This window comes from Oncorhynchus keta, chromosome 34 (genome assembly GCF_023373465.1).
Source record: "Oncorhynchus keta strain PuntledgeMale-10-30-2019 chromosome 34, Oket_V2, whole genome shotgun sequence".
NCBI classification, from domain to species: Eukaryota; Metazoa; Chordata; class Actinopteri; order Salmoniformes; family Salmonidae; genus Oncorhynchus; species Oncorhynchus keta.
The window spans coordinates 12,138,570-12,165,815 of record NC_068454.1 but is presented as its reverse complement, the minus strand read 5'-3'; the positions used below and the strand labels follow the sequence as shown (position 1 = coordinate 12,165,815).

General features: G+C 44.4%; 1 protein-coding gene and 1 long non-coding RNA gene across 6 annotated transcripts in view; both read left to right on the top strand.

The window, feature by feature from the left end:
* The window catches only part of LOC118366735 (immunoglobulin-like domain-containing receptor 2), a 31,861-nt gene extending 5,739 nt beyond the window's left edge, over nt 1–26,122 (top strand). Inside the window, 7 exon segments of the mRNA XM_052493105.1 lie at nt 3,943–4,062; nt 14,874–14,930; nt 15,899–16,045; nt 16,131–16,295; nt 20,814–21,018; nt 21,234–21,954; nt 25,028–26,122. Of these exon segments, the coding sequence (XP_052349065.1) occupies nt 3,943–4,062; nt 14,874–14,930; nt 15,899–16,045; nt 16,131–16,295; nt 20,814–21,018; nt 21,234–21,954; nt 25,028–25,063 (1,451 nt within the window). The 3' untranslated portion in view covers nt 25,064–26,122.
* Nucleotides 17,397–19,384, top strand: LOC118366736 (uncharacterized). 5 transcript variants are annotated; one of them, XR_008089773.1, is made up of 3 exons: nt 17,397–17,838; nt 17,917–18,144; nt 19,339–19,384. It is a non-coding gene; the product is annotated as an uncharacterized LOC118366736 (long non-coding RNA). The 5 variants fall into 5 exon arrangements; XR_008089770.1 differs by lacking the exon at nt 19,339–19,384 and adding an exon at nt 19,039–19,084; XR_008089774.1 differs by lacking the exon at nt 19,339–19,384 and adding an exon at nt 18,925–18,970.
* Nucleotides 26,123–27,246: the final 1,124 nt, after the last annotated feature.

Sequence of the window (27,246 nt, the reverse complement as noted above, 5' to 3'; positions counted from 1 at the left end):
TAAACAAAACATAGTCAATAATACAGTAGAACAAAAGACAACTAAAATTGCAAATGAGGTAAGATAAGGGAGTAAAGGCAATAAGTAGGCCATGGTGGCGAAGTAATTACAATATGGCAATTAAACACTGGAATGGTAGATGTGCAGAAGATGAATGTGCAAGTAGAGATACTGGAGTGCAAAGGAGCAAGATAAATAAATAAATACTGTATGGGGATGAGGTAGGTAGATAGATGGGCTATGTACAGGTGCAGTGATCTGTGAGCTTCTCTGACAGCTGGTGCTTAAAGCTAGTGAGGGAGATATGAGTCTCCAGCTTCAGAGATTTTTGCAGTTCGTTCCAGTCAGTTTGTTGAGTAGAGTGTTGGAGGCTATTTTATAGATGACATCACCGAAGTCGAGGATCGGTAGGATGGTCAGTTTTACGAGGGTATGTTTGGCAGCATGAGTGAAGGATGCTTTGTTGCGATATAGGAAGCCAATTCTATATTTAATTTTGGATTGGAGATGTTTAATGTGAGTCCGGAAGGAGAGTTTACAGTCTAACCAGACACCTAGGCCGTCCAGAGTAGTGATGCTGGACAGGCGAGCAGGTGCGGGCAGTGATCGGTTGAATAGCATGCATTTAGTTTCCCCTGCGTTTAAGAGCAGTTGGAGGCTACGGAAGGAGAGTTGTAATGGCATTGAAGCTTGTCTGGAGGTTAGTTAACACAGTGTCCATAGAGGGGCCAGAAGTATACAGAATGGTGTCGTCTGCGTAGAGGTGTACCAGAGAATCAACAGTAGCACGAGCAACATCATTGATGTATACAGAGAAGAGAGTCAGCCCGAGGATTGAACCCTGTGGCACGCCCATAAAGACAGCCAGAGGTCCAGACAACAGGCCCTCCGATTTAACACACTGAACTCTATCAGAGAAGTAGTTGGTAGACCAGGCGAGGCAATCATTTGAGAAACCAAGGCTGTCAAGTCTGCAATAAGAATGTGGTGATTGACAGAGTCGAAAGCCTTGGCTCGGTCGATGAATACGGCTGCACAGTAATGTCTCTTATCGATGGCGGTTATGATGTCATTTAGGACCTTGAGCGTGGCTGAGGTGCACCCATGACCAGCTCTGAAATCAGATTGCATAGCAGAGAAGGTACGTTGGAATTCGAAATGGTCGGTAATCTGTTAACTTGGCTTTCGAAGACCTTAGAAAGACAGGGTAGGATAGATACGTATAGGTCTGCAGCAGTTTGGGTGGGGGATGACCACGGCAGCTTTCCAAACTTCGGGAATCTCAGACGATACGAAAGAGAGGTTGAACAGGCTAGTAATAGGAGTTGCAACAATTTCAGCAGATATTTTTAGAAAGAGAGGGTCCAGATAGTCTAGCCCGGCTGATTTGTAGGGGTCCAGATTTTGCAGCTCTTTCAGAACATCAGCTATCTGGATTTGGGTAAAGAAGAAATGGTGGGGGCTTTGGCGGGTTGCTGTGGAGGGTGCCGGGCAGTTGACCGGGGTAGTGGTAGCCAGGTGGAAAGTATGGCCAGCCGTAGAGAAATGCTTGTTGAAATTCTCAATTATAGTGGATTTATCAGTGGTGACAGTGTTTCCTAGCCTTAGAGCAGCGGGCAGCTGGGAGGAGGTGCTCTTATTCTCCATGGACTTTACAGTGTCCCAGAACTTTTTTGAGCTAGTAATACAGGATGCAAATTTCTGTTTGAAAAAGCTAGCCTTAGCTTTCCTAAGTGCCTGTGTATATTTTTTCCTAACTTCCCTGAAAAGTTGCATATCACGGGGGCTATTCGATGCTAATGCAGAATGTCACAGGATGTTTTGTGCTGATCAAGGCAGACAGGTCTGGAGTGAACCAAGGACTGACTATATCTATTCCTAGTTCTACATTTTTTGAATGGGGCATGCTTATTTAAGATGGTGAGGAAGGCACTTTTAAAGAATAGCCAGGCATCATCTGCTGACGGGATGAGGTCAATGTCATTCCAGGAAACCCCGGCCAGGTCGATTAGAAAGGCCTGCTCGCAGAAGTGTTTTAAGGAGCGTTTGACAGTGATGAGTGGAGGCCGTTTGACCGCTGACCCATTACGGATGCAGGCAATGAGGCAGTGATCGCTGAGATCTTGATTGAAAACAGCAGAGGTGTATTTGGAGGGTGAGTTAGTTAGGATGACATCTATGAGGGTGCCCGTGTGTACGGATTTGGAGTTGTACCTGGTAGGTTCATTGATAATTTGTGTGAGATTGAGGGCATCGAGCTTGGATTGTAGGATGTCCGGGGTGTTAAGCATGTCCCGGTTTAGGTCACCTAGTAGCACGAGCTTAGAAGATAGATAGGGGGCAATCAATTCACATATGGTATCGAGGGCACAGCAGGGGGCAGAGGGAGGTCTATACTATAGCAGGCAGCAGCAGTGAGAGACTTGTTTCTGGAAAGGTGAATTTTTAGAAGTAGAAGCTCGAATTGTTTGGGTACAGACTTGGATAGTAATACAGAACTCTGCAGGCTATCTTTGCAGTACAACACCGCCCCCGTTGGCAGTTCTATCTTGACAGAAAATGCTATAGTTAGCGATGGAGATGTCAAGGTTTTTGGTGGTTTTTCTAAGCCACGATCCAGACACGACTAAGACATCCGGGTTGGCAGAGTGTGCTAAAGCAGTGAGTAAAACAAACTTAGGGAGTATGTTAACATGCATGAAACCAAGGCTTTTACGGTTACAGAAGTCAACAAATGAGAGCACCTGGGGAGTAGTAGTGGAGCGAGGCACTGTAGGTCCTGGATTAACCTCTACATCACCAGAGGAACAGAGGAGAAGTAGGATAAGGGTACGGCTAAATGCTATAAGAACTGGCCGTCTAGCACGTTCGGAACAGAGAGTAAAAGGAGCAGGTTTCTGTGCACGATAGCATAGATTTAAGGTTACAGTATGTCAGTGCTTTAGTGTTATAAGCAGGGGTCCGTCATGGCCTGTGCCACTTGTCCCAGTCTCTATACTGTGTGATCCGTCTCCCAACAGAAATTGTGAATGCTTGTGCTTGGCGTTTCCTGTTCCTCAAATAGTATTTCTCTGTCTGTCCTAAACAATACACCAGGCTCCACAACACACACACACACACACACACACACACACACACACACACACACACACACACACACACACACACACACACACACACACACACACACACACACACACACACACACACATTAAAGGGATATTTCACCCAAATTACCCGTTGGTTTCCTTACCCTGTGAGCAGTATATGGGCAAAGTATGACAGAAATCCATGCTTTAGTTTAGTTTTCCTAGCATTTTCCAAATGCTAACATTTTAACATTTTTGGTACAAATCCCATCCAAGTCATGGAACCCATTTTTCAAATCTATAAGTTACTTTGTTGAGATTCACAATACATTTGACATTTTTGGGGGTGATTTGAACATTATGCGCAAAACAAATGCTAATATCGGTGCCATGACTCCAATGAGGTTTGTGCCACAAATCCTAAAATATTAGCATTTGGAAACAGTGCCAGGGAAACTAAACCGAAGCATGGATTGCTGTCATACCTTGTCCATAGACGGCTTACAAGGTAAGGAAACCAATGTGTAATTTGGGTGAAATATCCCATTAACGACAATGCCCCCTGTTCACAATGGAGTGGTCTCTGCCCTCTCTTATCCTGAACCACCCCATTGAGCTCCTTATCAAAAGGAAACACACACATTCTTTGTTCTGCCTTTCAAAGAGAACACCAACCTTTTTGTGTCCCTTTCAGCTAAACACCCTCCTGTTTCATAAATCATAGAAATCTGTAGGATGTATGAATGTGTCAAATGTCAATGTATCTTTGAGGATTGTTGAGTACATTGTTTGACTAAGGGTATATAATCCTATGACAGTATACCGTTGTGTGTCTGACCCTGTCCCTGTCCAGAGGCGGACCTGCGGATCGGGGACCTGCAGTGGGGCGACAGCGGAGTGTACTTCTGTAAGATAGTCATCGCTGACGACCTGGAGGGGAAGAACGAGGGCCAGGTGGAGTTACTGGTGCTGGGTGAGTGACCACAGGAATGAACCCCTCAGCACACAGGAAGTAAACATTCAACACAGGATGTCAAACCACCTCAACATCAAAGAGGAAGGGATAGAACGGAAATTAACATTCTGTTGAGGCTTTCTTTTTTGAATTCCTCTCTTCTTTTTTTCCCATTTTTTTCACCTTTATTTAACCAGGTAGGCCAGTTGAGAACACCTTTATTTAACCAGGTAGGCTAGTTGAGAACACCTTTATTTAACCAGGTAGGCTAGTTGAGAACACCTTTATTTAACCAGGTAGGCTAGTTGAGAACACCTTTATTTAACCAGGTAGGCCAGTTGAGAACACCTTTATTTAACCAGGTAGGCTAGTTGAGAACACCTTTATTTAACCAGGTAGGCCAGTTGAGAACAAGTTCTCATTTACAACTGCGACTTGGCCAAGATAAAGCAAAGCAGTGCGACACAAACAACAACACAGAGTTACACATAGAATAAACAAACGTACAGTCAATAACACAATAGAAAAGTCTATATACAGTGTGTGCAAATGAGGTAAGATTAGGGAGGTAAGGCAATAAATAGGCCATAGTGGCGAAATAATTACAATTTAGCAATTAAACACTGGAGTGACAGATTGGATGGGCTATTTACAGATGGGATATGTACAGGTGCAGTGAGCTGCTCTGACAGTTGATGCTTAAAGTTAGTGAGCGAGATATGAGTCTCCAGCTTCAGTGATTTTTGCAATTTGTTCCAGTCATTGGCAGAAGAGAACTGGAAGGAAAGGTGGCCAAAGTAGGAATTGGCTTTGGGGGTGACCAGTGAAATATACCTGCTGGAGCACGTGCTACAGGTGGGTGCTGCTATGGTGACCAGTGAGCTGAGATAAAGGCGGGGATTTACCTAGCAAAGACTTATAGATGACCTGGAGTCAGTGGATTTGGCGAAGAATATGAAGCGAGGGCCAGCCGACGAGAGCATACAGGTCGCAGTGGTGGGTAGTATATGGGGCTTTGGTGACAAAACGGATGGCACTGTGATAGACTGCACCCAATTTGCTGAGTAGAGTGTTGGATGCTATTTTGTAAATGACATCGCTGAAGTCAAGGATCGGTAGAATCGTCAGTTTAATGGGTTTATGTTTGGCAGCATGAGTGAAGGATTCTTTGTTGCGAAATAGGATGCCGATTCTAGATTTAATTTTGGATTGGAGATGCTTAATGTGAGTCTGGAAGGAGAGCTTACAGTCTAACCAGACACCTAGGTATTTGTAGTTGTCCACATATTCTAAGTCAGCACCGTCCAGAGTAGTGATTCTAGACGGTCGGTCAGGTGCGGGCAGCGATTGGTTGAAGAGCATGCATTTAGTTTTACTTGCATTTAAGAGCATTTATGTCGCTCTTGCTGCTGGTGATTCTCTGATCCACCTCTACGCTGACAACACATTCAGTCAGCCCGAGAATTGAACCCTTTGGCACCCCCATAGAGACTGCCAGAGGTCCGGACAACAGGCCCTCAGATTTGACACACTGAACTCTGTCTGAGAAGTAGTTAGTGAACCAGGCGAGGCAGTCATTTGAGAAACCAAGGCTGTTGAGTCTGCCGATAAGAATGCAGTGATTGACAGAGTCGAAAGCCTTGGCCAGGTCGATGAATACGGCTTTTATCGATGGCGGTTATGATATCGTTTAGGACCTTGAGCATGGCTGAGGTACACCCATGACCAGCTCAGAAACCAGATTGAATAGCGGAGAAGGTACGGTGGGATTTTAAATGGTCGGTGATCTGTTTGTTAACTTGGATTTCGAAGACCATAGAAGGGCAGGGTAGGATAGATATAGGTCTGTAGCAGTTTGGGTCTAGAGTGTCTCCCCCTTTTGAAGAGGGCATTCCAATCTTTGGGAATCTCAGACGATACGGAAGAAAGGTTGAACAGGCTAATAATAGCAGTTGCAACAATTGTGGCGGATAATTTTAGAAAGAGAGGGTCCAGATTGTCTAGCCCATCTGATTTGTAGGGGTCCAGATTTTGCAGCTCTTTCGGAACATCAGCTATCTGGATTTGGGTGAAGGAGAAATCGTGGAGGCTTTGGCAAGTTGTTGTGGGGGGTGCAGAGCTGTTGACCGGGGTAGGGGTAGCCAGGTGGAAAGCATGGTCGTAGAAAAATGCTTATTGAAATTCTCACTTATCGCAGATTTATCGGTGGTGACAGTGTTTCCTAGCCTCAGTGCAGTGGGCAGCTGGGTGGAGGTGCTCTTATTCTCCATGGACTTTACAGTGTCCTAAAATTTTGGGGAGTTTGTGCTACAGGATGCAAATTTCTGTTTGAAAAAGGATTGTCTGAAAGGATTTGGAATTTGGGAGCTGTGGGAATAGGAAACACTTATTTATTGTCTTCTCTCACTTTCTGAACCTAACCACAGCACCTAGTGTAAGTAAGTCTATGTGCTTGTTTGATATGGTTCGTAGTGATGTGCTTTGTTATAAATGTCCCGGCTCTAGAAGGCGTCTACATTCCAAAGTGCACTTACAACTGTTGCCATGACAACGCTGCTGCTCTGCACGGTTCTGATCCTCTCTGAGAGGACCTATTGTTTGGCTGAGCTTACCGCTGTAGAACAACAGACATAACCCTGACATAGCCATATATAAACCTTTATAACCTCAAATATAGTGTCAGTATAGGCCAGGTAGACATAGGCTACATAACAGAGAGCTCACAACATACAGTACCTATGTGGAATAAGGTAATTACACATACATTACACATACAGTACACATGCATTACAGACAGTAGTTCTAGTTAATTGTTGTGAGTTATGTAATCCACTTCTTAAGGTGTTTCAAAGGCAACATTTTTGTTGGGGGGGGGGCAAAAGACTAAAACATGTAAAGGGTCAGTGGTGTAGCATGTAAATGTTATTTAACCTTTATTTATCTAGACAAGTCAGTTAAGAACAAATTCCTATTTACAATGGCGGCATACAGTGCCTTGTTGAGGGGCAGAACGACAGATTTTTACCTTGTCAGCTCGGGGATTCGATCAAGCAACCTTTCGGGTACTGGCCCAATGATCTAACCACTAGGTCACCTGCCACCCCTGATGGTCAGTGGTATCGCATGCTAAGGGTCAGTGGTATGACATGTTAAGGGTCAGTGGTATGGCATGTTAAGGGTCAGTGGTATGGCATGTTAAGGGTCAGTGGTATGGCATGTTAAGGGTCAGTGGTATGGCATGTTAAGGGTCAGTGGTATGGCATGTTAAGGGTCAGTGGTATGGCATGTTAAGGGTCAGTGGTATGACATGTTAAGGGTCAGTGGTATGGCATGTTAAGGGTCAGTGGTATGACATGTTAAGGGTCAGTGGTATGGCATGTTAAGGGTCAGTGGTATGGCATGTTAAGGGTCAGTGGTATGACATGTTAAGGGTCAGTGGTATGACATGTTAAGGGTCAGTGGTATGGCATGTTAAGGGTCAGTGGTATGGCATGTTAAGGGTCAGTGGTATGGCATGTTAAGGGTCAGTGGTATGACATGTTAAGGGTCAGTGGTATGGCATGTTAAGGGTCAGTGGTATGGCATGTTAAGGGTCAGTGGTATGGCATGTTAAGGGTCAGTGGTATGGCATGTTAAGGGTCAGTGGTATGACATGTTAAGGGTCAGTGGTATGACATGTTAAGGGTCAGTGGTATGGCATGTTAAGGGTCAGTGGTATGACATGTTAAGGGTCAGTGGTATGGCATGTTAAGGGTCAGTGGTATGACATGTTAAGGGTCAGTGGTATGACATGTTAAGGGTCAGTGGTATGGCATGTTAAGGGTCAGTGGTATGGCATGTTAAGGGTCAGTGGTATGGCATGTTAAGGGTCAGTGGTATGGCATGTTAAGGGTCAGTGGTATGGCATGTTAAGGGTCAGTGGTATGGCATGTTAAGGGTCAGTGGTATGGCATGTTAAGGGTCAGTGGTATGGCATGTTAAGGGTCAGTGGTATGGCATGTTAAGGGTCAGTGGTATGGCATGTTAAGGGTCAGTGGTATGGCATGTTAAGGGTCAGTGGTATGGCATGTTAAGGGTCAGTGGTATGGCATGTTAAGGGTCAGTGGTATGGCATGTTAAGGGTCAGTGGTATGGCATGTTAAGGGTCAGTGGTATGGAATGTTAAGGGTCAGTGGTATGGCATGTTAAGGGTCAGTGGTATGGCATGTTAAGGGTCAGTGGTATGGCATGTTAAGGGTCAGCAGATGTGGGGCAGCAGACGAGCTGACTTTGGCTTTGTACACACACCACCAGAGTTTGAGTTGTTGAACCCATTTTAATTCCTTCAGAGTTAGTCTGTTTATGTGTAGAACCCTCCTCCTACTCCTCTCACCGAGTGGGGCCAGTCTCCCTTCTCTCTCTCAGGTTACTGTCTGCTGTATTTATATGCCTGTTAAGGGCTAGGAGACCTCAGTGCATAGCGCACGGATGACTGTGCCAGCATGGTGGGGCTAAACTGTCTCCTTCTACATTCGTTTCTCTTTCTCTCAGATTCCCTCCTTTTCTCCTTCTCCTGTTCTCTCTTTCTCTCAGCTTCCCTCCCTCCCTCTCTCCTGTTCTCTTTCTCTCCGCTTCCCTCCCTCTCTTCTTCTTTTCTCCTCTCTTTCTCATAACTACATTTTTCACAGCTTTTTATTTTTTGGTATTTACTCTGAAGCACCTCATTTTCGTCTACCCGTTCTTCCCCTTGTCATTGTTTCTTCTCTCCTTCTCTCTCTCCCTCCCTCCTCTCATCCCTCACCTTCCCCTCTGAGGCACATAGTTTCTCCCCTCCCTCCCTTCCGGTCGTCACTAGTTACCACAACAACAAAGTCATAAACCTTGCCTTTTTCTACAATTTATCTTCTTAAAATGTGATTTAAATTTAACCTTAACCCTAACCCTAACCCCAATGCGAACCTTATGCCTAACCCTAACCTTAACCACAATACTAACCTAATGCCTAACCCTAACCTTAAGACCACAAAGCACATTTTTGTTTACATACATATTTACAATATAGCCCATTTTGACTTTGTGGCTGTGGTAACTATTGGAAAACCCTCCTTCTCCTCCCTCACCTCCTTCCCCTCTCAGAGGCACATAGTTTCTCCCCTTTCTTTCTCTCCCTCTCTCCTATCCTCCCTCACCTCCTTCCCCTCTCAGAGGCACATAGTTTCTCCCTTTTCTTTCTCTCCCTCTCTCCTATCCTCCCTCACCTCCTTCCCCTCTCAGAGGCACATAGTTTCTCCCCTTTCTTTCTCTCCCTCTCTCCTATCCTCCCTCACCTCCTTCCCCTCTCAGAGGCACATAGTTTCTCCCTTTTCTTTCTCTCCCTCTCTCCTATCCTCCCTCACCTCCTTCCCCTCTCAGAGGCACATAGTTTCTCCCCTTTCTTTCTCTCCTATCCTCCCTCACCTCCTTCCCCTCTCAGAGGCACATAGTTTCTCCCCTCTCTCAGGTTACTGAGCTCAGCTGGGTTTATATAACTAAGTGCCAGAGCAGGGTGGTAGGATCAGTGTGTGTGTGTGTGTGTGTGTGTGTGTGTGTGTGTGTGTGTGTGTGTGTGTGTGTGTGTGTGTGTGTGTGTGTGTGTGTGTGTGTGTGTGTGTGTGTGTGTGTGTGTGTTATATCAGGCGAGAGGAGTGTGAAACTTCTCTCCATGACTGCTGCCTACTCAGCATGGGCTGGAGCCTGTCTGGCCGTGGGAGTTTAGTCTACCCCGACAGCTAGCAGACCTGTTGAACTAAATAGGCCATTCACACTCAATTTAGTATTTAGATGTAGGCCAACACAAACACACAAACACACTTCATGTGTGTATCCAGGTATTTTAGCATCCCCATTGAACCTGTCTAAAGAGATAAACATAGAGATTACATTTACATTTACATTTAAGTCATTTAGCAGACGCTCTTATCCAGAGCGACTTACAAATTGGTGCATACACCTTATGACAACCAGTGGAACAGCCACTTGCATCTAAATCTTGTTGGGGGAGAAGGGGGGTGAGAAGGATTACTTACCCTTACTTACCCTATCCTAGGTATTCCTTGAAGAGGTGGGGTTTCAGGTGTCTCCGGAAGGTGGTGATTGACTCCGCTGTCCTGGCGTCGTGAGGGAGTTTGTTCCACCATTGGGGGCCAGAGCAGCGAACAGTTTTGACTGGGCTGAGCGGGAACTGTACTTCCTCAGTGGTAGGGAGGCGAGCAGGCCAGAGGTGGATGAACGCAGTGCCCTTGTTTGGGTGTAGGGCCTGATTAGTTATCTTATTTTGGCGTTTGGGTGAGGGCATGGTCCCATTTCAACACCATTCTTTATTTCTATTTATCCCTATATTTCTCTCTCTCTCCAAAGCCCTTTATCCTTCTCTCACTCTCTGTCTTTATCTCCCTTAACCATTCTGTCTCCTCCTCTGTGTCTCTCTCTCACTCTCTGTCTTTATCTACCTTAACCATTCTGTCTCCTGTCTCTCTCTCACTCTCTGTCTTTATCTACCTTAACCATTCTGTCTCCTGTCTCACTCTCTGTCTTTATCTCCCTTAACCATTCTGTCTCCTCCTCTGTGTGCCTCTCTCACTCTCTGTCTTTATCTCCCTTAACCATTCTGTCTCCTCCTCTGTTATCTGTCTTTATCTACCTTAACCATTCTGTCTCCTCCTCTGTGTGCTCTCTCTCACTCTCTGTCTTTATCTCCCTTAACCATTCTGTCTCCTCCTCTGTGTGCCTCTCTCACTCTCTGTCTTTATCTCCCTTAACCATTCTGTCTCCTCCTCTGTCTCCTCTCTCACTCTCTGTCTTTATCTCCCTTAACCATTCTGTCTCCTCCTCTGTGTGCCTCTCTCACTCTCTGTCTTTATCTCCCTTAACCATTCTGTCTCCTCCTCTGTGGGCCTCTCTCACTCTCTGTCTTTATCTCCCTTAACCATTCTGTCTCTGTCTCTCTCTCCTCTCTGTCTTTATCTCCCTGGGTTTCCTCCTCTGTGTGCCTCTCTCTCTGTCTTTATCTCCCTTAACCATTCTGTCTCCTCCTCTGTGGGCCTCTCTCACTCTCTGTCTTTATCTCCCTTAACCATTCTGTCTCCTCCTCTGTGTGCTCTCTCAATCTCCTTAACCATTCTGTCTCCTCCTCTGTGGGCCTCTCTCACTCTCTGTCTTTATCTCCCTTAACCATTCTGTCTCCTCCTCTGTGTGCCTCTCTCACTCTCTGTCTTTATCTCCCTTAACCATTCTGTCTCCTGTCTCTCTCTCACTCTCTGTCTTTATCTCCCTTAACTATTCTGTCTCCTCCTCTGTGTGCCTCCTCTCTGTCTTTATCTCCCTTAACCATTCTGTCTCCTCCTCTGTGTGCCTCTCTCACTCTCTGTCTTTATCTTCCTTAACCATTCTGTCTCCTGTCTCTCTCTCATCTCTGTCTTTATCTCCCTTAACCATTCTGTCTCCTCCTCTGTGTGCCTCTCTCACTCTCTGTCTTTATCTCCCTTAACCATTCTGTCTCCTCCTCTGTGTCTCTCTCTCACTCTCTGTCTTTATCTACCTTAACCATTCTGTCTCCTGTCTCTCTCTCACTCTCTGTCTTTATCTACCTTAACCATTCTGTCTCCTGTCTCACTCTCTGTCTTTATCTCCCTTAACCATTCTGTCTCCTCCTCTGTGTGCCTCTCTCACTCTCTGTCTTTATCTCCCTTAACCATTCTGTCTCCTCCTCTGTGGGCCTCTCTCACTCTCTGTCTTTATCTACCTTAACCATTCTGTCTCCTGTCTCTCTCTCACTCTCTGTCTTTATCTCCCTTAACCATTCTGTCTCCTGTCTCTCTCTCACTCTCTGTCTTTATCTCCCTTAACCATTCTGTCTTTATCTCTGTCTTTATCTTAACCATTCTGTCTTCCTCCTCTGTGTGCCTCTCTCACTCTCTGTCTTTATCTCCTTAACCATTCTGTCTCCTCCTCTGTGGGCCTCTCTCACTCTCTGTCTTTATCTCCCTTAACCATTCTGTCTCCTCCTCTCTCTCACTCTCTGTCTTTATCTCCCTTAACCATTCTGTCTCCTCCTCTGTCTCTCTCTCTCACTCTCTGTCTTTATCTACCTTAACCATTCTGTCTCCTGTCTCTCTCTCACTCTCTGTCTTTATCTACCTTAACCATTCTGTCTCCTGTCTCTCTCTCACTCTCTGTCTTTATCTCCCTTAACCATTCTGTCTCCTCCTCTCACTCTCTGTCTTTATCTCCTTAACCATTCTGTCTCCTCCTCTGTGGCCTCTCTCACTCTCTGTCTTTATCTCCCTTAACCATTCTGTCTCCTCCTCTGTGTGCCTCTCTCACTCTCTGTCTTTATCTCCCTTAACCATTCTGTCTCCTGTCTCTCTCTCACTCTCTGTCTTTATCTCCCTTAACCATTCTGTCTCCTCCTCTGTGTGCCTCTCTCACTCTCTGTCTTTATCTCCCTTAACCATTCTGTCTCCTCCTCTGTGTGCCTCTCTCACTCTCTGTCTTTATCTCCCTTAACCATTCTGTCTCCTCCTCTGTGTGCCTCTCTCACTCTCTGTCTTTATCTCCCTTAACCATTCTGTCTCCTCCTCTGTGTGCCTCTCTCACTCTCTGTCTTTATCTCCCTTAACCATTCTGTCTCCTCCTCTGTGTGCCTCTCTCACTCTCTGTCTTTATCTCCCTTAACCATTCTGTCTCCTCCTCTGTGTGCTCTCTCACTCTCTGTCTTTATCTCCCTTAACCATTCTGTCTCCTGTCTTTCTGTCTTTATCTCCCTTAACCATTCTGTCTCCTCCTCTGTGTCTCCTCTCTTACTCTCTGTCTTTATCTCCCTTAACCATTCTGTCTCCTCCTCTGTGTCTCTCTCTCACTCTCTGTCTTTATCTACCTTAACCATTCTGTCTCCTGTCTGTCTCTCACTCTCTGTCTTTATCTCCTTAACCATTCTGTCTCCTTCTCACTCTGTCTTTATCTCCTTAACCATTCTGTCTCCTCCTCTGTGTGCCTCTCTCACTCTCTGTCTTTATCTCCCTTAACCATTCTGTCTCCTCCTCTGTGTGCCTTCTCTCTCTGTCTTTATCTCCTTAACCATTCTGTCTCCTGTCCTCTCACTCTCTGTCTTTATCTACCTTAACCATTCTGTCTCCTGTCTCTCTCTCACTCTCTGTCTTTATCTCCCTTAACCATTCTGTCTCCTCCTCTGTGTGCCTCTCTCACTCTCTGTCTTTATCTCCCTTAACCATTCTGTCCTCCTCTGTGGGCCTCTCTCACTCTCTGTCTTTATCTCCCTTAACCATTCTGTCTCCTCCTCTGTGTGCCTCTCTCACTCTCTGTCTTTATCTCCCTTAACCATTCTGTCTCCTCCTCTGTGTCTCTCTCTCACTCTCTGTCTTTATCTACCTTAACCATTCTGTCTCCTGTCTCTCTCTCACTCTCTGTCTTTATCTACCTTAACCATTCTGTCTTTATCTCTGTCTTTATCTCCTTAACCATTCTGTCTTCCTCTGTGTCTCCTCACTCTCCTTTATCTCCCTTAACCATTCTGTCTTTATCTCCCTTAACCATTCTTTATCTCCTCCATTCTGTCTCCTCTCTCTCACTCTCTGTCTTTATCTCCCTTAACCATTCTGTCTCCTCCTCTGTCTCCTGTCTTTATCTCCTTAACCATTCTGTCTCTCTCTCTCTCTCTGTCTTTATCTCCCTTAACCATTCTGTCTCCTCCTCTGTGTGCCTCTCTCACTCTCTGTCTTTATCTCCCTTAACCATTCTGTCTCCTCCTCTGTGGGCCTCTCTCACTCTCTGTCTTTATCTCCCTTAACCATTCTGTCTCCTCCTCTGTGTGCCTCTCTCACTCTCTGTCTTTATCTCCCTTAACCATTCTGTCTCCTGTCTCTCTCTCACTCTCTGTCTTTATCTCCCTTAACCATTCTGTCTCCTCCTCTGTGTGCCTCTCTTACTCTCTGTCTTTATCTCCCTTAACCATTCTGTCTCCTCCTCTGTGTGCCTCTCTCACTCTCTGTCTTTATCTCCCTTAACCATTCTGTCTCCTGTCTCTCTCTCACTCTCTGTCTTTATCTCCCTTAACCATTCTGTCTCCTCCTCTGTGTGCCTCTCTTACTCTCTGTCTTTATCTCCCTTAACCATTCTGTCTCCTCCTCTGTGTGCCTCTCTCACTCTCTGTCTTTATCTCCCTTAACCATTCTGTCTCCTCCTCTGTGCCTCTCTCACTCTCAACGTTTAGCAGAAACAAAGCAGCCGTTGTTACCATGGCGATAGCGTTCGTCTGACCCTCTTTCCCCTATGAGCTCTAATTATTAATTGGTGTCCCAAAATGCTTCAGTGAAGTGTCTGTCCCCGTTACACTCGGCTCCCATTCTCCCCCCTAGTCTGGGGTAGTGTGTGTGAAGTGTCTGTCCCCGTTACACTCGGCTCCCATTCCCCCTAGTCTGGGGTAGTGTGTGTGAAGTGTCTGTCCCCGTTACACTCGGTTCCCATTTTCCCATCCCCCCCTAAACTGGGGTAGTGTGTATGAAGTGGGTGTGAAGATCTATTAGCATGACACTTGAACTTTGTCTTCACTCCTATTAACTTGAATCATGGGAAATTATTAATGATGATCACTTTGGCTTTAGAATCAGGTATTAAAGAATAGTTTGTCTGTTCTTTTCCTCGACTTCGCTTTCGATTAATCTGTCTGGTAATCTCTATGCATGACTCTTAGTCAATAACTCCATCTTTTTGGCTGATTTGCCTCACCTTTGACCTCTGCCCACTGCTACTTCCTGTCTGCAGCGCCTCACCTCTTGCTCTCCTTCTCTCTGCAGGTAGGACAGGTATGCTGAACGATCTCCTGCCTGAGTTTGATGTGGAGATTATGCCAGGTATGGCTGCCTGCTTCCTCACCCACTGGCTACTGTGTGTGTGTGTGTGTGTGTGTGTGTGTGTGTGTGTGTGTGTGTGTGTGTGTGTGTGTGTGTGTGTGTGTGTGTGTGTGTGTGTGTGTGTGTGTGTGTGTGTGTGTGTGTGTGTGTGTGTGTGTGTGTGTGTGTGTGTGTGTGTGTGTGTGTGTGTGTGTGTGTGCCAAAAATGGCCTTTTCACCCCACCTGTTCCTTCCTTACCTGTTTCCTTCGGTGGCATCACCTGCTCTGGCTCTGCTCACCCTGTTCTCTCACTGTCCAATCAGCTTCTGGGAATATTGAATGATTTAACAACTGCAGAGTAAAGGACAAATCAGCTCGTTGCCTCGTCTTATATTCTGCCTCTGCGCAGTCAAGCATTAACTCACTCTCACTGTCACAATCATATTCTTGCAACAGGACTTATTCACAAGAAGCCCTACGCCCTCTCTCTTTTGAAGATGAGATCTCTCTCTGAAGAGGTCCACTTGGGATGTGTGTTTTCACAGGGGGCTGACTAAAGTGGCGTGTTTGTCGTTTTTTTGGTCACGGCCAGAGGAAGTTCATCATTAGTGTTGGGATGCTTTAGTGATGTGAGGCTGTGATAAGCCAGCAAGCCCTGCCTCTCTACACCTTGAACATTGGAGGGTTATTATTACCATAAATGTCAATGGTTTTTACAGATGTGGAGAAGATGTAACTGTAGTAAGTAACATGTAGTAACTCACTCAAGTAACAAGATGTGTATCTCTACTGTTTGTGGGATCTGTAGTCTCATTGATCTCTGTCTGTGTTCCAGAGTGGGTGTTTGTGGGATCTGTAGTCTCATTGATCTGTGTCTGTGTTCCAGAGTGGGTGTTTGTGGGATCTGTAGTCTCATTGATCTGTGTCTGTGTTCCAGAGTGGGTGTTTGTGGGATCTGTAGTCTCATTGATCTGTGTCTGTGTTCCAGAGTGGGTGTTTGTGGGATCTGTAGTCCTGGGCAGTATCCTGTTCCTGTTGTTGATGGGGATCTGCTGGTGTCAGTGCTGCCCTCACTCTTGCTGCTGCTACCTCCGCTGCTGCTGCTGCCCCGACACCTGCTGCTGCCCACGCCACCGTGAGTAACACACACACACACACACACACACGGTCTTACATTCACTAGCGGTCTTACACAGTCTTACATTTGTACTGTTTTCTAGTCTATGAGGCAGGGAAGATGGTGAAGAGGGGCCAGCCTCCCCAGGTTGTTGTGTACCCCCCTTACTGCATCCCTGGGGTCCCCACCATGGTCCCCTTCGCCCCGCCGTCCCTCGCGGAACCTAAGATGGTCTCCCTTCCCTCAGTGGAGAACAACTTGGCTGGGGGTGAGTGACCCGCCCCAGCATTGTGGGAAATGTAGTTTTGCATGATATATCAGGGTAACAATAACTACCGTTTGTAGAGGGTCTTCTGAGTTAACTTACCCTCTTCTTATGTTGGTCCTCGTCTTCTGTCCCAAACCTGGGTGGAGTTGTACAGGACTGTGTGTGTGCGCGCGCGTGCGCGCGTGTGTGTGTGTGTGGGGGGGGGTTGGTTTCATCCTCATCAGAAACCCTTCATTACATTCTCTATTAACTATTCATTTCCCCATTTGTAACAAACCAACCCTGATTACACTAAATGTCATCAATACCATCTGCTGAGACAATACATCTGTGTCGAATTAGTCAAATGTTGCTTGGTAACATTTGAAGGACTACCTATAAACTGCTTATAAACCATCATAAAAATGATTTATTATCCATTTGTAAACTTCTTTCTGTCAACATTAGTAAGTACAAACTTGTTTTCTGTGTTATCGTAATGTTTTAAAGTCGACTTTCATATAGTTATACCATGAGATCAGACTGACCGTTGGGGTGGTGATGTCTTCAGAACAGCTTTGGTCATGGATGTCACACCCTGACCTTAGTATTCTTTGTTTTCTTTGTAATTTTGGTTAGGTCAGGGTGTGACATGGATGATGTATGTGTTTTTGTGTTGTCTAGGGTTTTTGTATGTTGTATGTTTATGGGGGTGTTTTCCTATCTAGGTGTTTTTGTACGTCTATGGTTGTGTGTGTGTGATAGATTGGTTCTCAATTAGAGGCAGCTGTCTATCGTTGTCTCTGATGGGGAACCATATTTAGGCAGCCATATTCTGTGGGTATTTTGTGGGTGATTGCTCCTGTTTCCAGTGTTCCAGTGTTCCAGTGTTCCAGTGTTCCAGTGTTAGTGTTAACGTTACGGGACTGTTTCGTCTTCAGTTATTGTTGTCGGTTCTTTGTTCATTGTTTAAGCTTCCCCCTGAAGCTAGAATAGCAGAGTCCCTACCCATATTCTGAAAAACATCTGAAACCTTACCTCTTCAAAGAGTATATTAAATAATCCTTCCCATCACAACAACCCCCCAAAAATAAAAGACACTTAACCAGCACTTGTACTTGACCCCCCTCCCCTTCTAGCTCTGACTCTACTGATAGCTACAATATTGAGGAACATTTACTTTCTCTGCCTGCGATGTGTGGTTGTCTTAAGATGAATGCACTAACTGTAAGTCGCTCTGGATAAGAGCGTCTGCCAAATGACAAAAATATATATATATATATTCTTGTAAATTGACCGGACTGTTGCTTTTTCATCAGAAACTATAATATTGTTTGGTTCTGTATTTCACATGTTAATAAGTTAATTAGCATTCCAGTGGCAGTGTAAGAAGGTATCCATAGTGCTTTGTTGTAAACACACAGACATTTGTAGAGTGCAGTGTAAGAAGGTATCCATAGTGCTTTGTTGTAAACACACAGACATTTGTAGAGTGCAGTGTAAGAAGGTATCCATAGTGCTTTGTTGTAAGCACACAGACATTTGTAGAGTGCAGTGTAAGAAGGTATCCATAGTGCTTTGTTGTAAGCACACAGACATTTGTTGTAAACACACAGACATTTGTAGAGTGCAGTGTAAGAAGGTATCCATAGTGCTTTGTTGTAAGCACACAGACATTTGTAGAGTGCAGTGTAAGAAGGTATCCATAGTGCTTTGTTGTAAGCACACAGACATTTGTAGAGTGCAGTGTAAGAAGGTATCCATAGTGCTTTGTTGTAAGCACACAGACATTTGTAGAGTGCAGTGTAAGAAGGTATCCATAGTGCTTTGTTGTAAACACACAGACATTTGTAGAGTGCAGTGTAAGAAGGTATCCATAGTGCTTTGTTGTAAACACACAGACATTTGTAGAGTGCAGTGTTAGAAGAATAGTGTATCCATATCCATAGTGCTTTGTTGTAAGCACACAGACATTTGTAGAGTGCAGTGTTAGAAGGTATCCATTGTGCTTTGTTGTGCACACAGACATTTGTAGAGTGCAGTGTTAGAAGGTATCCATTGTGCACAGACATTTGTAGAGTGCAGTGTAAGAAGGTATCCATAGTGCTTTGTTGTAAGCACACAGACATTTGTAGAGTGCAGTGTTAGAAGGTATCCATAGTGCTTTGACAGACATTTGTAGAGTGCAGTGTAAGAAGGTATCCATTTGTAGTGCTTTGTTGTAAGGATACAGACATTTGTAGAGTGCAGTGTAAGAAGGTATCCATAGTGCTTTGTTGTAAGCACACAGACATTTGTAGAGTGCAGTGTAAGAAGGTATCCATAGTGCTTTGTTGTAAACACACAGACATTTGTAGAGTGCAGTGTAAGAAGGTATCCATAGTGCTTTGTTGTAAGCACACAGACATTTGTAGAGTGCAGTGTAAGAAGGTATCCATAGTGCTTTGTTGTAAGCACACAGACATTTGTAGAGTGCAGTGTAAGAAGGTATCCATAGTGCTTTGTTGTAAGCACACAGACATTTGTAGAGTGCAGTGTTAAGGTATCCATAGTGCTTTGTTGTAAGCACACAGACATTTGTAGAGTGCAGTGTAAGAAGGTATCCATAGTGCTTTGTTGTACAGACATTTGTAGAGTGCAGTGTTAGAAGGTATCCATAGTGCTTTGTTGTAAGCACACAGACATTTGTAGAGTGCAGTGTTAGAAGGTATCCATAGTGCTTTGTTGTAAGCACACAGACATTTGTAGAGTGCAGTGTAAGAAGGTATCCATAGTGCTTTGTTGTAAGCACACAGACATTTGTAGAGTGCAGTGTTAGAAGGTATCCATGCTTTGTGTAAGCACACAGACATTTGTAGAGTGCAGTGTAAAGGTATCCATTGTGCTTTGTTGTAAGCACACAGACATTTGTAGAGTGCAGTGTAAGAAGGTATCCATAGTGCTTTGTTGTAAGGATACAGACATTTGTAGAGTGCAGTGTAAGAAGGTATCCATAGTGCTTTGTTGTAAGCACACAGACATTTGTTGTAAGCACACAGACATTTGTAGAGTGCAGTGTTAGAAGGTATCCATAGTGCTTTGTTGTAAGCACACAGACATTTGTAGAGTGCAGTGTAGAGTATCCATTGTGCTTTGTTGTAAGCACACAGACATTTGTAGAGTGCAGTGTATCCATTGTGCTTTGTTGTAAGCACACAGACATTTGTAGAGTGCAGTGTAAGAAGGTATCCATAGTGCTTTGTTGTAAACACACAGACATTTGTAGAGTGCAGTGTAAGAAGGTATCCATAGTGCTTTGTTGTAAACACACAGACATTTGTAGAGTGCAGTGTAAGAAGGTATCCATAGTGCTTTGTTGTAAGCACACAGACATTTGTAGAGTGCAGTGTAAGAAGGTATCCATAGTGCTTTGTTGTAAACACACAGACATTTGTAGAGTGCAGTGTAAGAAGGTATCCATAGTGCTTTGTTGTAAGCACACAGACATTTGTAGAGTGCAGTGTAAGAAGGTATCCATTGTGCTTTGTTGTAAGCACACAGACATTTGTAGAGTGCAGTGTAAAGCATATTGTCATTTGAAATTCCAAGACGGGACGAAAGCTGGATGTGTTCCATGGAATCAATTCTCATTTTATGGATTCTGTTTCTATGTGACATATCGTCACTTCATAATTGGCTCAGATACCTTCTATAATGTCTCTCCCGAACTAAGAGCATGGAAAATAATCCTGCAGCAACAGGAAATGTGAATTATTGTGTGGATTATAATTAATGGACATTTCTGGTGGGGTTGATACATTTTTTTGTTAGGACAAATCAGTGGAAATTACAAACTTTAGAAGAGTTTTTAAACCTTGAATACTCCACAAGTTTTCATGTCCTGATGGGTGATCAAATTCAGGCAGGTCACCCTTGATACTAGTCAGTATTCCATATCCATGCAGGTCTGCGGGCATCGGGAGATGATGATGAAACCGGCCACAAGTGGCAACAGTGAGCTCTGTTACCTTTAAGTAGGTTTGGGTTGTGGATGGGGATGGTGGATGGACATAACCTCCTGCCTCTGATTCCAAAGGTTGAATGGTCAAATCCAGCGATAGAAAGTTGTTTTTTAATTTGGTTTTGTTTTAAGCCTATCACAAACCTTAACCCTTAGCTTAACCATTCAGAGTTTGAAATTTGACTTCTGGAACAACTTAGGAATTTGACGTTTGAGAAACATGGATGAACATCTCATTCTGATGTGAGACTGTGAGAACTTGTAATTAAGATCCTACATCTGTACGATGAGGGCCATCAGCAAAAGCATTTGCTTTGGGAATAACCAATCTATATTTTCACAGATGTCTATGGCTATCAGATGTTGTTTGCATTAGGGGTGATATTTGGTGATGTGTCTGTGATTGGATTAGAAGTGTTGAAGCATAAACGTGTTGTAAATAGAACACTGCTGCATGTGCTGTGGAAACAGTTCATTTATAACATTGAAAAACTTTTATTGAAAACAGTAAAGGTCTCCATAGTGATTTGTTGTCCCAGCAGCCAGTAGCCTATCAGAGCTCAGCTCTCTTCATGAGGGATGGGACACGGATTTCCGGCAGACCTATCGGACAGTCCAGATGAAAGCTCTCCCACCCATCGCTGACCTCGATGACCAATCAGAGCTCATGGCAGCTCCTGTGCACAACAGTCGTCGACCCAGGCATTACCGTGGCAACCACACTGATGACGAGCAAGACAGCAGGTACCACTGAGTTTGAACTGTATCTAAAGTACTCACATTTTCTGACCCGGTGTGTGTGTGTGTGAGAGAGAGAATAGGATCTTGTATAGATATGGGATATTTCATTGCTGATTATATTGTATTCAATGTAGGACTAAAATGCTAGTTAACACTGTCTGTCTGCAATTGTGTATCTGTTATATACTCTGATTCCCCCTGTCTTCCCTGTTTTCCAGGTGGAACCCTCGCTCTGTGCACCTGGAGAGGAGGACATTGGGCTCCAGGGGGCGTACTGGCTCTCTGGATGAGCTGGAGGAATTTGCTATGTCCTATGGCCCCCGTGCCCGGAGGGGCGACTCCCGTGACCAGGACAGGGACTACGACCTGGAACTATGGGGGCGAGAGCACTACCCCCCGTACCGGGACCACAGTCCCTCACGCCGTTTCCATGGAGACAGGGATGATGACTGGCACCCCCGCTGCAGCCCGCCTCCGCAGAAGAAGAGGGACATGTGGGACGATCTTCCCTCTCGCCCCCACCAGCACACCCAGGGGCGGAGGGGTTACGATGACGCATTCCTCAACAACTTATTGGAGCGCAAGGCAAGGGGGAGAGCAGGAGAGAAGGGGGAGAGAGGAAAGGGACGGATTGACGAGGACAGTGACACTCCCTCCAAGGGCAGTTCAAAGGGCAAGGGCAGCGACGGTTTCTACAGCCGGTCACCTACCAACAGGCCCGAGGAGGATGACCCTTTGCCTCCATACTCTGAGCTAGAGATGGAAAGGTACCGGAGGGTCAACCCAACCACTGAGCGTTACCGCATGGTTGAATCGCCCTCAGAACGATACAGCACCACTGACCAGGCCATGCAATCGTTCTCCAATACCCGTCCCCCTAAAGGACTGGCCCACACCATACAGGGGGGCAGAGAGGACAGGGACAACAACCGAAATATGGTGAGTTACCTGTAGGAAGGTCATGTTGAAGAACACCCTACCACTCTCAGGTTATCACAGCAACAAGAGCTCAGAGGTAGAAAGTCCAGTAGGTCTAACAGACCATCAACTTTAAACCCATGATGGTTAGATCATCTTTATTTGTGGGTGTTATTTTTTAAACTATATTGAACAAAAATATAAGCGCAATATTTAAAGTGTTGGTCCCATGTTTCATGAGCTGAAATAAAAGATCCCAGAAATGTTCCATAAGCACAAAAAGCTTATTTTTCTGAAATGTTGTTTCTCATATTTGTTTACATCCCTGTTAGTTAGTCAGCATTTCTCCTTTGCCAAGATAATCGATCCAGCTGACAGGTGTGGCATATCAAGAAGCTGATTAAGCATGATCATTACACAGGTGCACCTTGTGCTGGGGACAGTAAAAGGCCACTCTAAAATGTGCAGTTTTGTCACACAATGCCACAGATGTCGCAAGTTGAGGGAGTGTGCAAGTGACATATTGACTGCAAGAATGTCCACCAGAGCTGTTGCCAGAGAATGTAATGTTAATTTCTCTACCATAAGCCGCCTCTAACGTTGTTTTAGAGAATTTGGCTGTACGTCCAACCGGCCTCACAACCGCAAACCACATGTAACCATGCCAGCCCACATCCGGTTTCTTCACTTGCGGGATTGTCTGAGACCAGCCACCTGGACAGCTGATGAAACTGAGAAGTATTTCTGTCTGTAATAAAGCCCTTTTGTGGGGAAAAAAATGAATTCTGATTTGCTGGGCCTGGCTCCCCAGTGGGTGGGCATATGCCCTCCCAGCACCAACAGTGGCTGCGCCCCTGCCCGTGAAATTCATAGATTAGGGGCTAATTTATTTATTTAAATTGACTGATTTCCTTTTTTGAACTGTAATTCAGTAAAATCGTTGAAATTGTCACATGTTGCGTTTATATTTTTGTTCAGTATTTACAGTGCGTTCGGAAAGTATTCAGACCCCTTGACTTCTTCCACATTTTGTTACGTTACAGCCTTATTCTAAAATTGATTTAAAAGTTGTTCCCCCTCATCAATCTACATTCAATACCCCCATAATGACAAAGCAAAAACATTATTTTATTTTAGCAACTAAAAAAAAAAAATCTGAAATTTCACATTTACATAGTAAGTATTCAGACCCTTAACTCAGTACTTTATTGAAGCACCTTTGGCAGCAATTACAGCCTTGAGTCTTCTTGGGTATGACGCTGCAAGTTTGGCACACATGTATTTGGGGAGTGTCCCCCATTCCTCTCTGCATATCCTCTCATGCTCTGTCAGGTTGGATGGGTAGCGTCGCTGCACAGCTTTTTCAGGTCTCTCCAGATATATTCAATTGGGTTCAAGTCCGGGCTCTGGCTGGGCAACTCAAGGACATTGAGAGACTTGTCCCGAAGCCAGTCCTGTGTTATCTTGGCTGTGTGCTTAGGGTCATTGTCCTGTTGGAAAGTAAATGTTCACCCCAGTCTGAGTTCCTGAGCGCTCTGGAGCAAGTTTTCATCAAGGATCTCTCTGTACTTTGCTCCGTTCATCTTTCCCTCGATCCTGACTAGTCTCCCAGTCCCTGCTGCTGAAAAACATCCCCACAGCATGATGCTGCCACCACCATGTTTCACAGTCGGGATGGTGCCAGGTTTCCTCCAGATGTGACGCTTGGCATTCAGGCCAAAGAGTTCAATCTTGGTTTCTCATCGTCTGAGAGTCCTTTAGGTGCCTTTTGACAAACTCTAAGCTGGCTGTCATGTCCCTTTTACTGAGGAGTGGCTTCCGTCTGACCACTCTACCATAAAGGCCTGATTGGTGGAGTGCTGCAGAAATGGTTATCCTTCTCGAAGGTTCTCCCATCTCCACAGAGGAACTCTGGAGCTCTGTCAGAGTGACCATCGGGTTTTGGTCACCTCCCTGACCAAGGCCTTTCTCCCCCGATTGCTCAGTTTGGCCTGGCAGCCAACTCTAGGAAGAGTCTTGCTGATTCCGAACTTCTTCCACTTAAGAATGATGGAGGCCTCTATGTTCTTGAGGACCTTCAATACTGCATACCTTTTTTGGTACCCTTCCCCATATTTGTGCCTTGACACAATCGTGTCTCTGAGCTCCGCAGACAAGTCCTTTGGGGGCTTGATTTTCGCTCTGACATGCACTGTCAACTGTGGGACCTTATAAAGACAGGTGTGTGCCTTTCCAAATCATGTCCAATTAGTTGAATTTATCACATGTGGATTTTCTACAATCTACAATCTCAAGGATGATCAATGGAAACCGGATGCACCTGAGATAAAGTCTCATAACAAAGGGTCTGAATACTTATGTAAATAAAGTATTTCAGTTTTTTGTTTTTTAGACATTTGCAAACATTTCTAAAAACCTGTTTTCGTTTTTCCATTATGGGGCATTTTTAAAAATGTATTGTACCTTTGTTGAACTAGGCAAGTCAGTTAAGAACAATTCTTATTATACGGCCGGTTGTGATGCAGCCTGGAATCGAACCAGGGTCTGTAGTGACGCCTCTAGCACTGAGATGCAATGCCTTAGACCGCTGCACCACTCAGGAGCCATTATTGTGTGTAGATTGATGAGGAAAAACATTGATTTAATACATTATAGAATAAGGCTGTAAACGTAACAAAATGTGGGAAAAGGGAAGGGGTCTGAATACTTTCCAAATGCACTGTATAAATCAAAAAATGTTCTAACAGTATTTCATATTGATTGGTTTTTATGTGAAAAGAGAGGCGAAAAGCACTATTTTGATGTTGTAATTTAGATCAATGTTTCGTAAATAATGTAGTCAAGAAAACATCCTCAAGTTTAATGCTTTATTTCAAAGGTAAAAGGTCAAATCGTAATACCAAAAATAATGCATGTTCTGTATGTGATTGTATCATGTTCTGGTGGTTCTCACTCGCAGACATTACTAACAGAGCATGAGCTGCATGATTGCTGTGGATTCCCACATTGCCTCACTGACCAGGCCTGACTAATCGAGCATGAGTGGCATGATTGCATGGTCTCTAACATGGCTCTTGGTGTTTTATTTTAACAGACCCCTGCTCTGAGCAGAGATTCTCTCATAGTGTGACACATCAGAGAGAACTCAAGCCTGTGCATGCACAGCACTGCCAGCATTGAGAATCACACATCACTTGCTAAAAACATCATGCATCAGCCTGGGAGTGACTAACTGATCATCCTCATCATCAACAACCTGAAGAGGCTTATCCAATAGAAGGTTTCCATCCACAGAAGGGAGGCACCGTGCATGGATCACGAGAAGACAATGGAACGCAAATTGTTTATGCATTGATTTAAGGAACATTTGGACACCATTTTGTTTGTATGTGTGTTGAGCGTAGATGCATCACATATACACTGTTTGAATGGTTATGTATGGCTGCAACGTGGGTGTGAAGCATTTGTGTGGATGTGTACTGTCCTGTATGTCCATATTTAGGTTTATCTGTGAAACTCAAACCAAGCATTCCACAGAGCAGTCCCTCTCTCTCACCTACGAAGCACGGTGAAAGTTAGTTCCCGTGAAGTTATGCTGACAGCAATGATACGATTAGGGCTATTGGTAGGTATTGATCGATAGGTATTGATTAGGTGTGGAGGCAGAGCTAAGATAAGGGTTTTTTTTTTTAAAAAGGAAAGCGGTCATCAAAGAAACTTCATATGATCAATTCATGTGTGTTAAGTTCAGGATTGTTTTGATCAATTTTAAACCACCAAATATGCCAACCTGCCATTATAATTGTAAATCCAATGCTCCTCCACGTGTCATAAATTTCATCAGACTATAAGAAACATATAATAGGTGTCAATTGTGCCATAAAAAAGACAACTCAGGTTCACCTGCCTTCATTGTGTGTGTGTGTGTGTGTGTGTGTGTGTGTGTGTGTGTGTGTGTGTGTGTGTGTGTGTGTGTGTGTGTCATGTACTGTACCTACTGTAAATGTACTGTACCTACTGAGCTTGAATTTATATTACAGTAATAGTATTCTTTATTAGCCCACAGTATTAATTGGACATGCCCTTATTGGCCACAGGTAACTGTGTTTTGAAACTGTGCCATTCAGCCATAGCAGATGTTTGTACTTCACTTGTTTGACATTGATTTTGATATAAACACACTCTCTTAGATTGTGCCATTGTGTGTGATTACTATGCCCTTTTATGATTGTTTACATTGGATATGGAGCGTGTGTTTCTTATCGCTATCTATGTTAACCGTTTAATACACACACAGTGCTTGCTGATTACTTTATTTACACACACAAACACCACAGACATAAACAACTCTTCCAAGCCTTTTCTGTCAATGACCATTTATTTAACACATTTTCACATGTGCTTTCACAACGATGTACACATCATTATCTCTTATTCCTTAAGACACATCAGTGACTGAAATGTCTGTCCCTTCTGAATGTGGGACAGCACTGAGCACTGGTCACTACGCTGACCAATAGGGTGAAACAGGAAATATAACAGGATTCTAAATTCCACCTGGCTAGACCAAGATGTGTGTGTTCCAGGATGACATCACAATACCAGAAAGGAAGCTGTCGCTTCAGCATCTGGCCATGACAGGTGCAGAATACCTCTTCACTGTACGAATGGCGTACATTTAATTTATAAAACACATTTTACAAGGTTTCTAAGCTCTTTACATTGGATCCAGAAGAGCTGTTGAGAGTGGAACTCAAGCTGGCCTGTCTTTGTGTTGAGTGAATAAAGCTTGATTGCATGTTGGAGAGAGAGTTGAAAAAACTATTAACACAAAAGCGCTCCTAGGCTTGTTTAACGTCACCACCCTTCAATGCTGGTACTTGGCCAAACTTTATAAAGTGACTGTCTACCAACAGTATGAATACAGCCTTAGAATAGAACCACACCAACAGTATGAATACAGCCTTAGAATAGAACCACACTAACAGTATGAATACAGCCTTAGAATAGAACCACACCAACAGTATGAATACAGCCTTAGAATAGAACCACACCAACAGTATGAATACAGCCTTAGAATAGAACCACACCAACAGTATGAATACAGCCTTAGAATAGAACCACACCAACAGTATGAATACAGCCTTAGAATAGAACCACACCAACAGTATGAATACAGCCTTAGAATAGAACCACACCAACAGTATGAATACAGCCTTAGAATAGAACCACACCAACAGTATGAATACAGCCTTAGAATAGAACCACACCAACAGTATGAATACAGCCTTAGAATAGAACCACACCAACAGT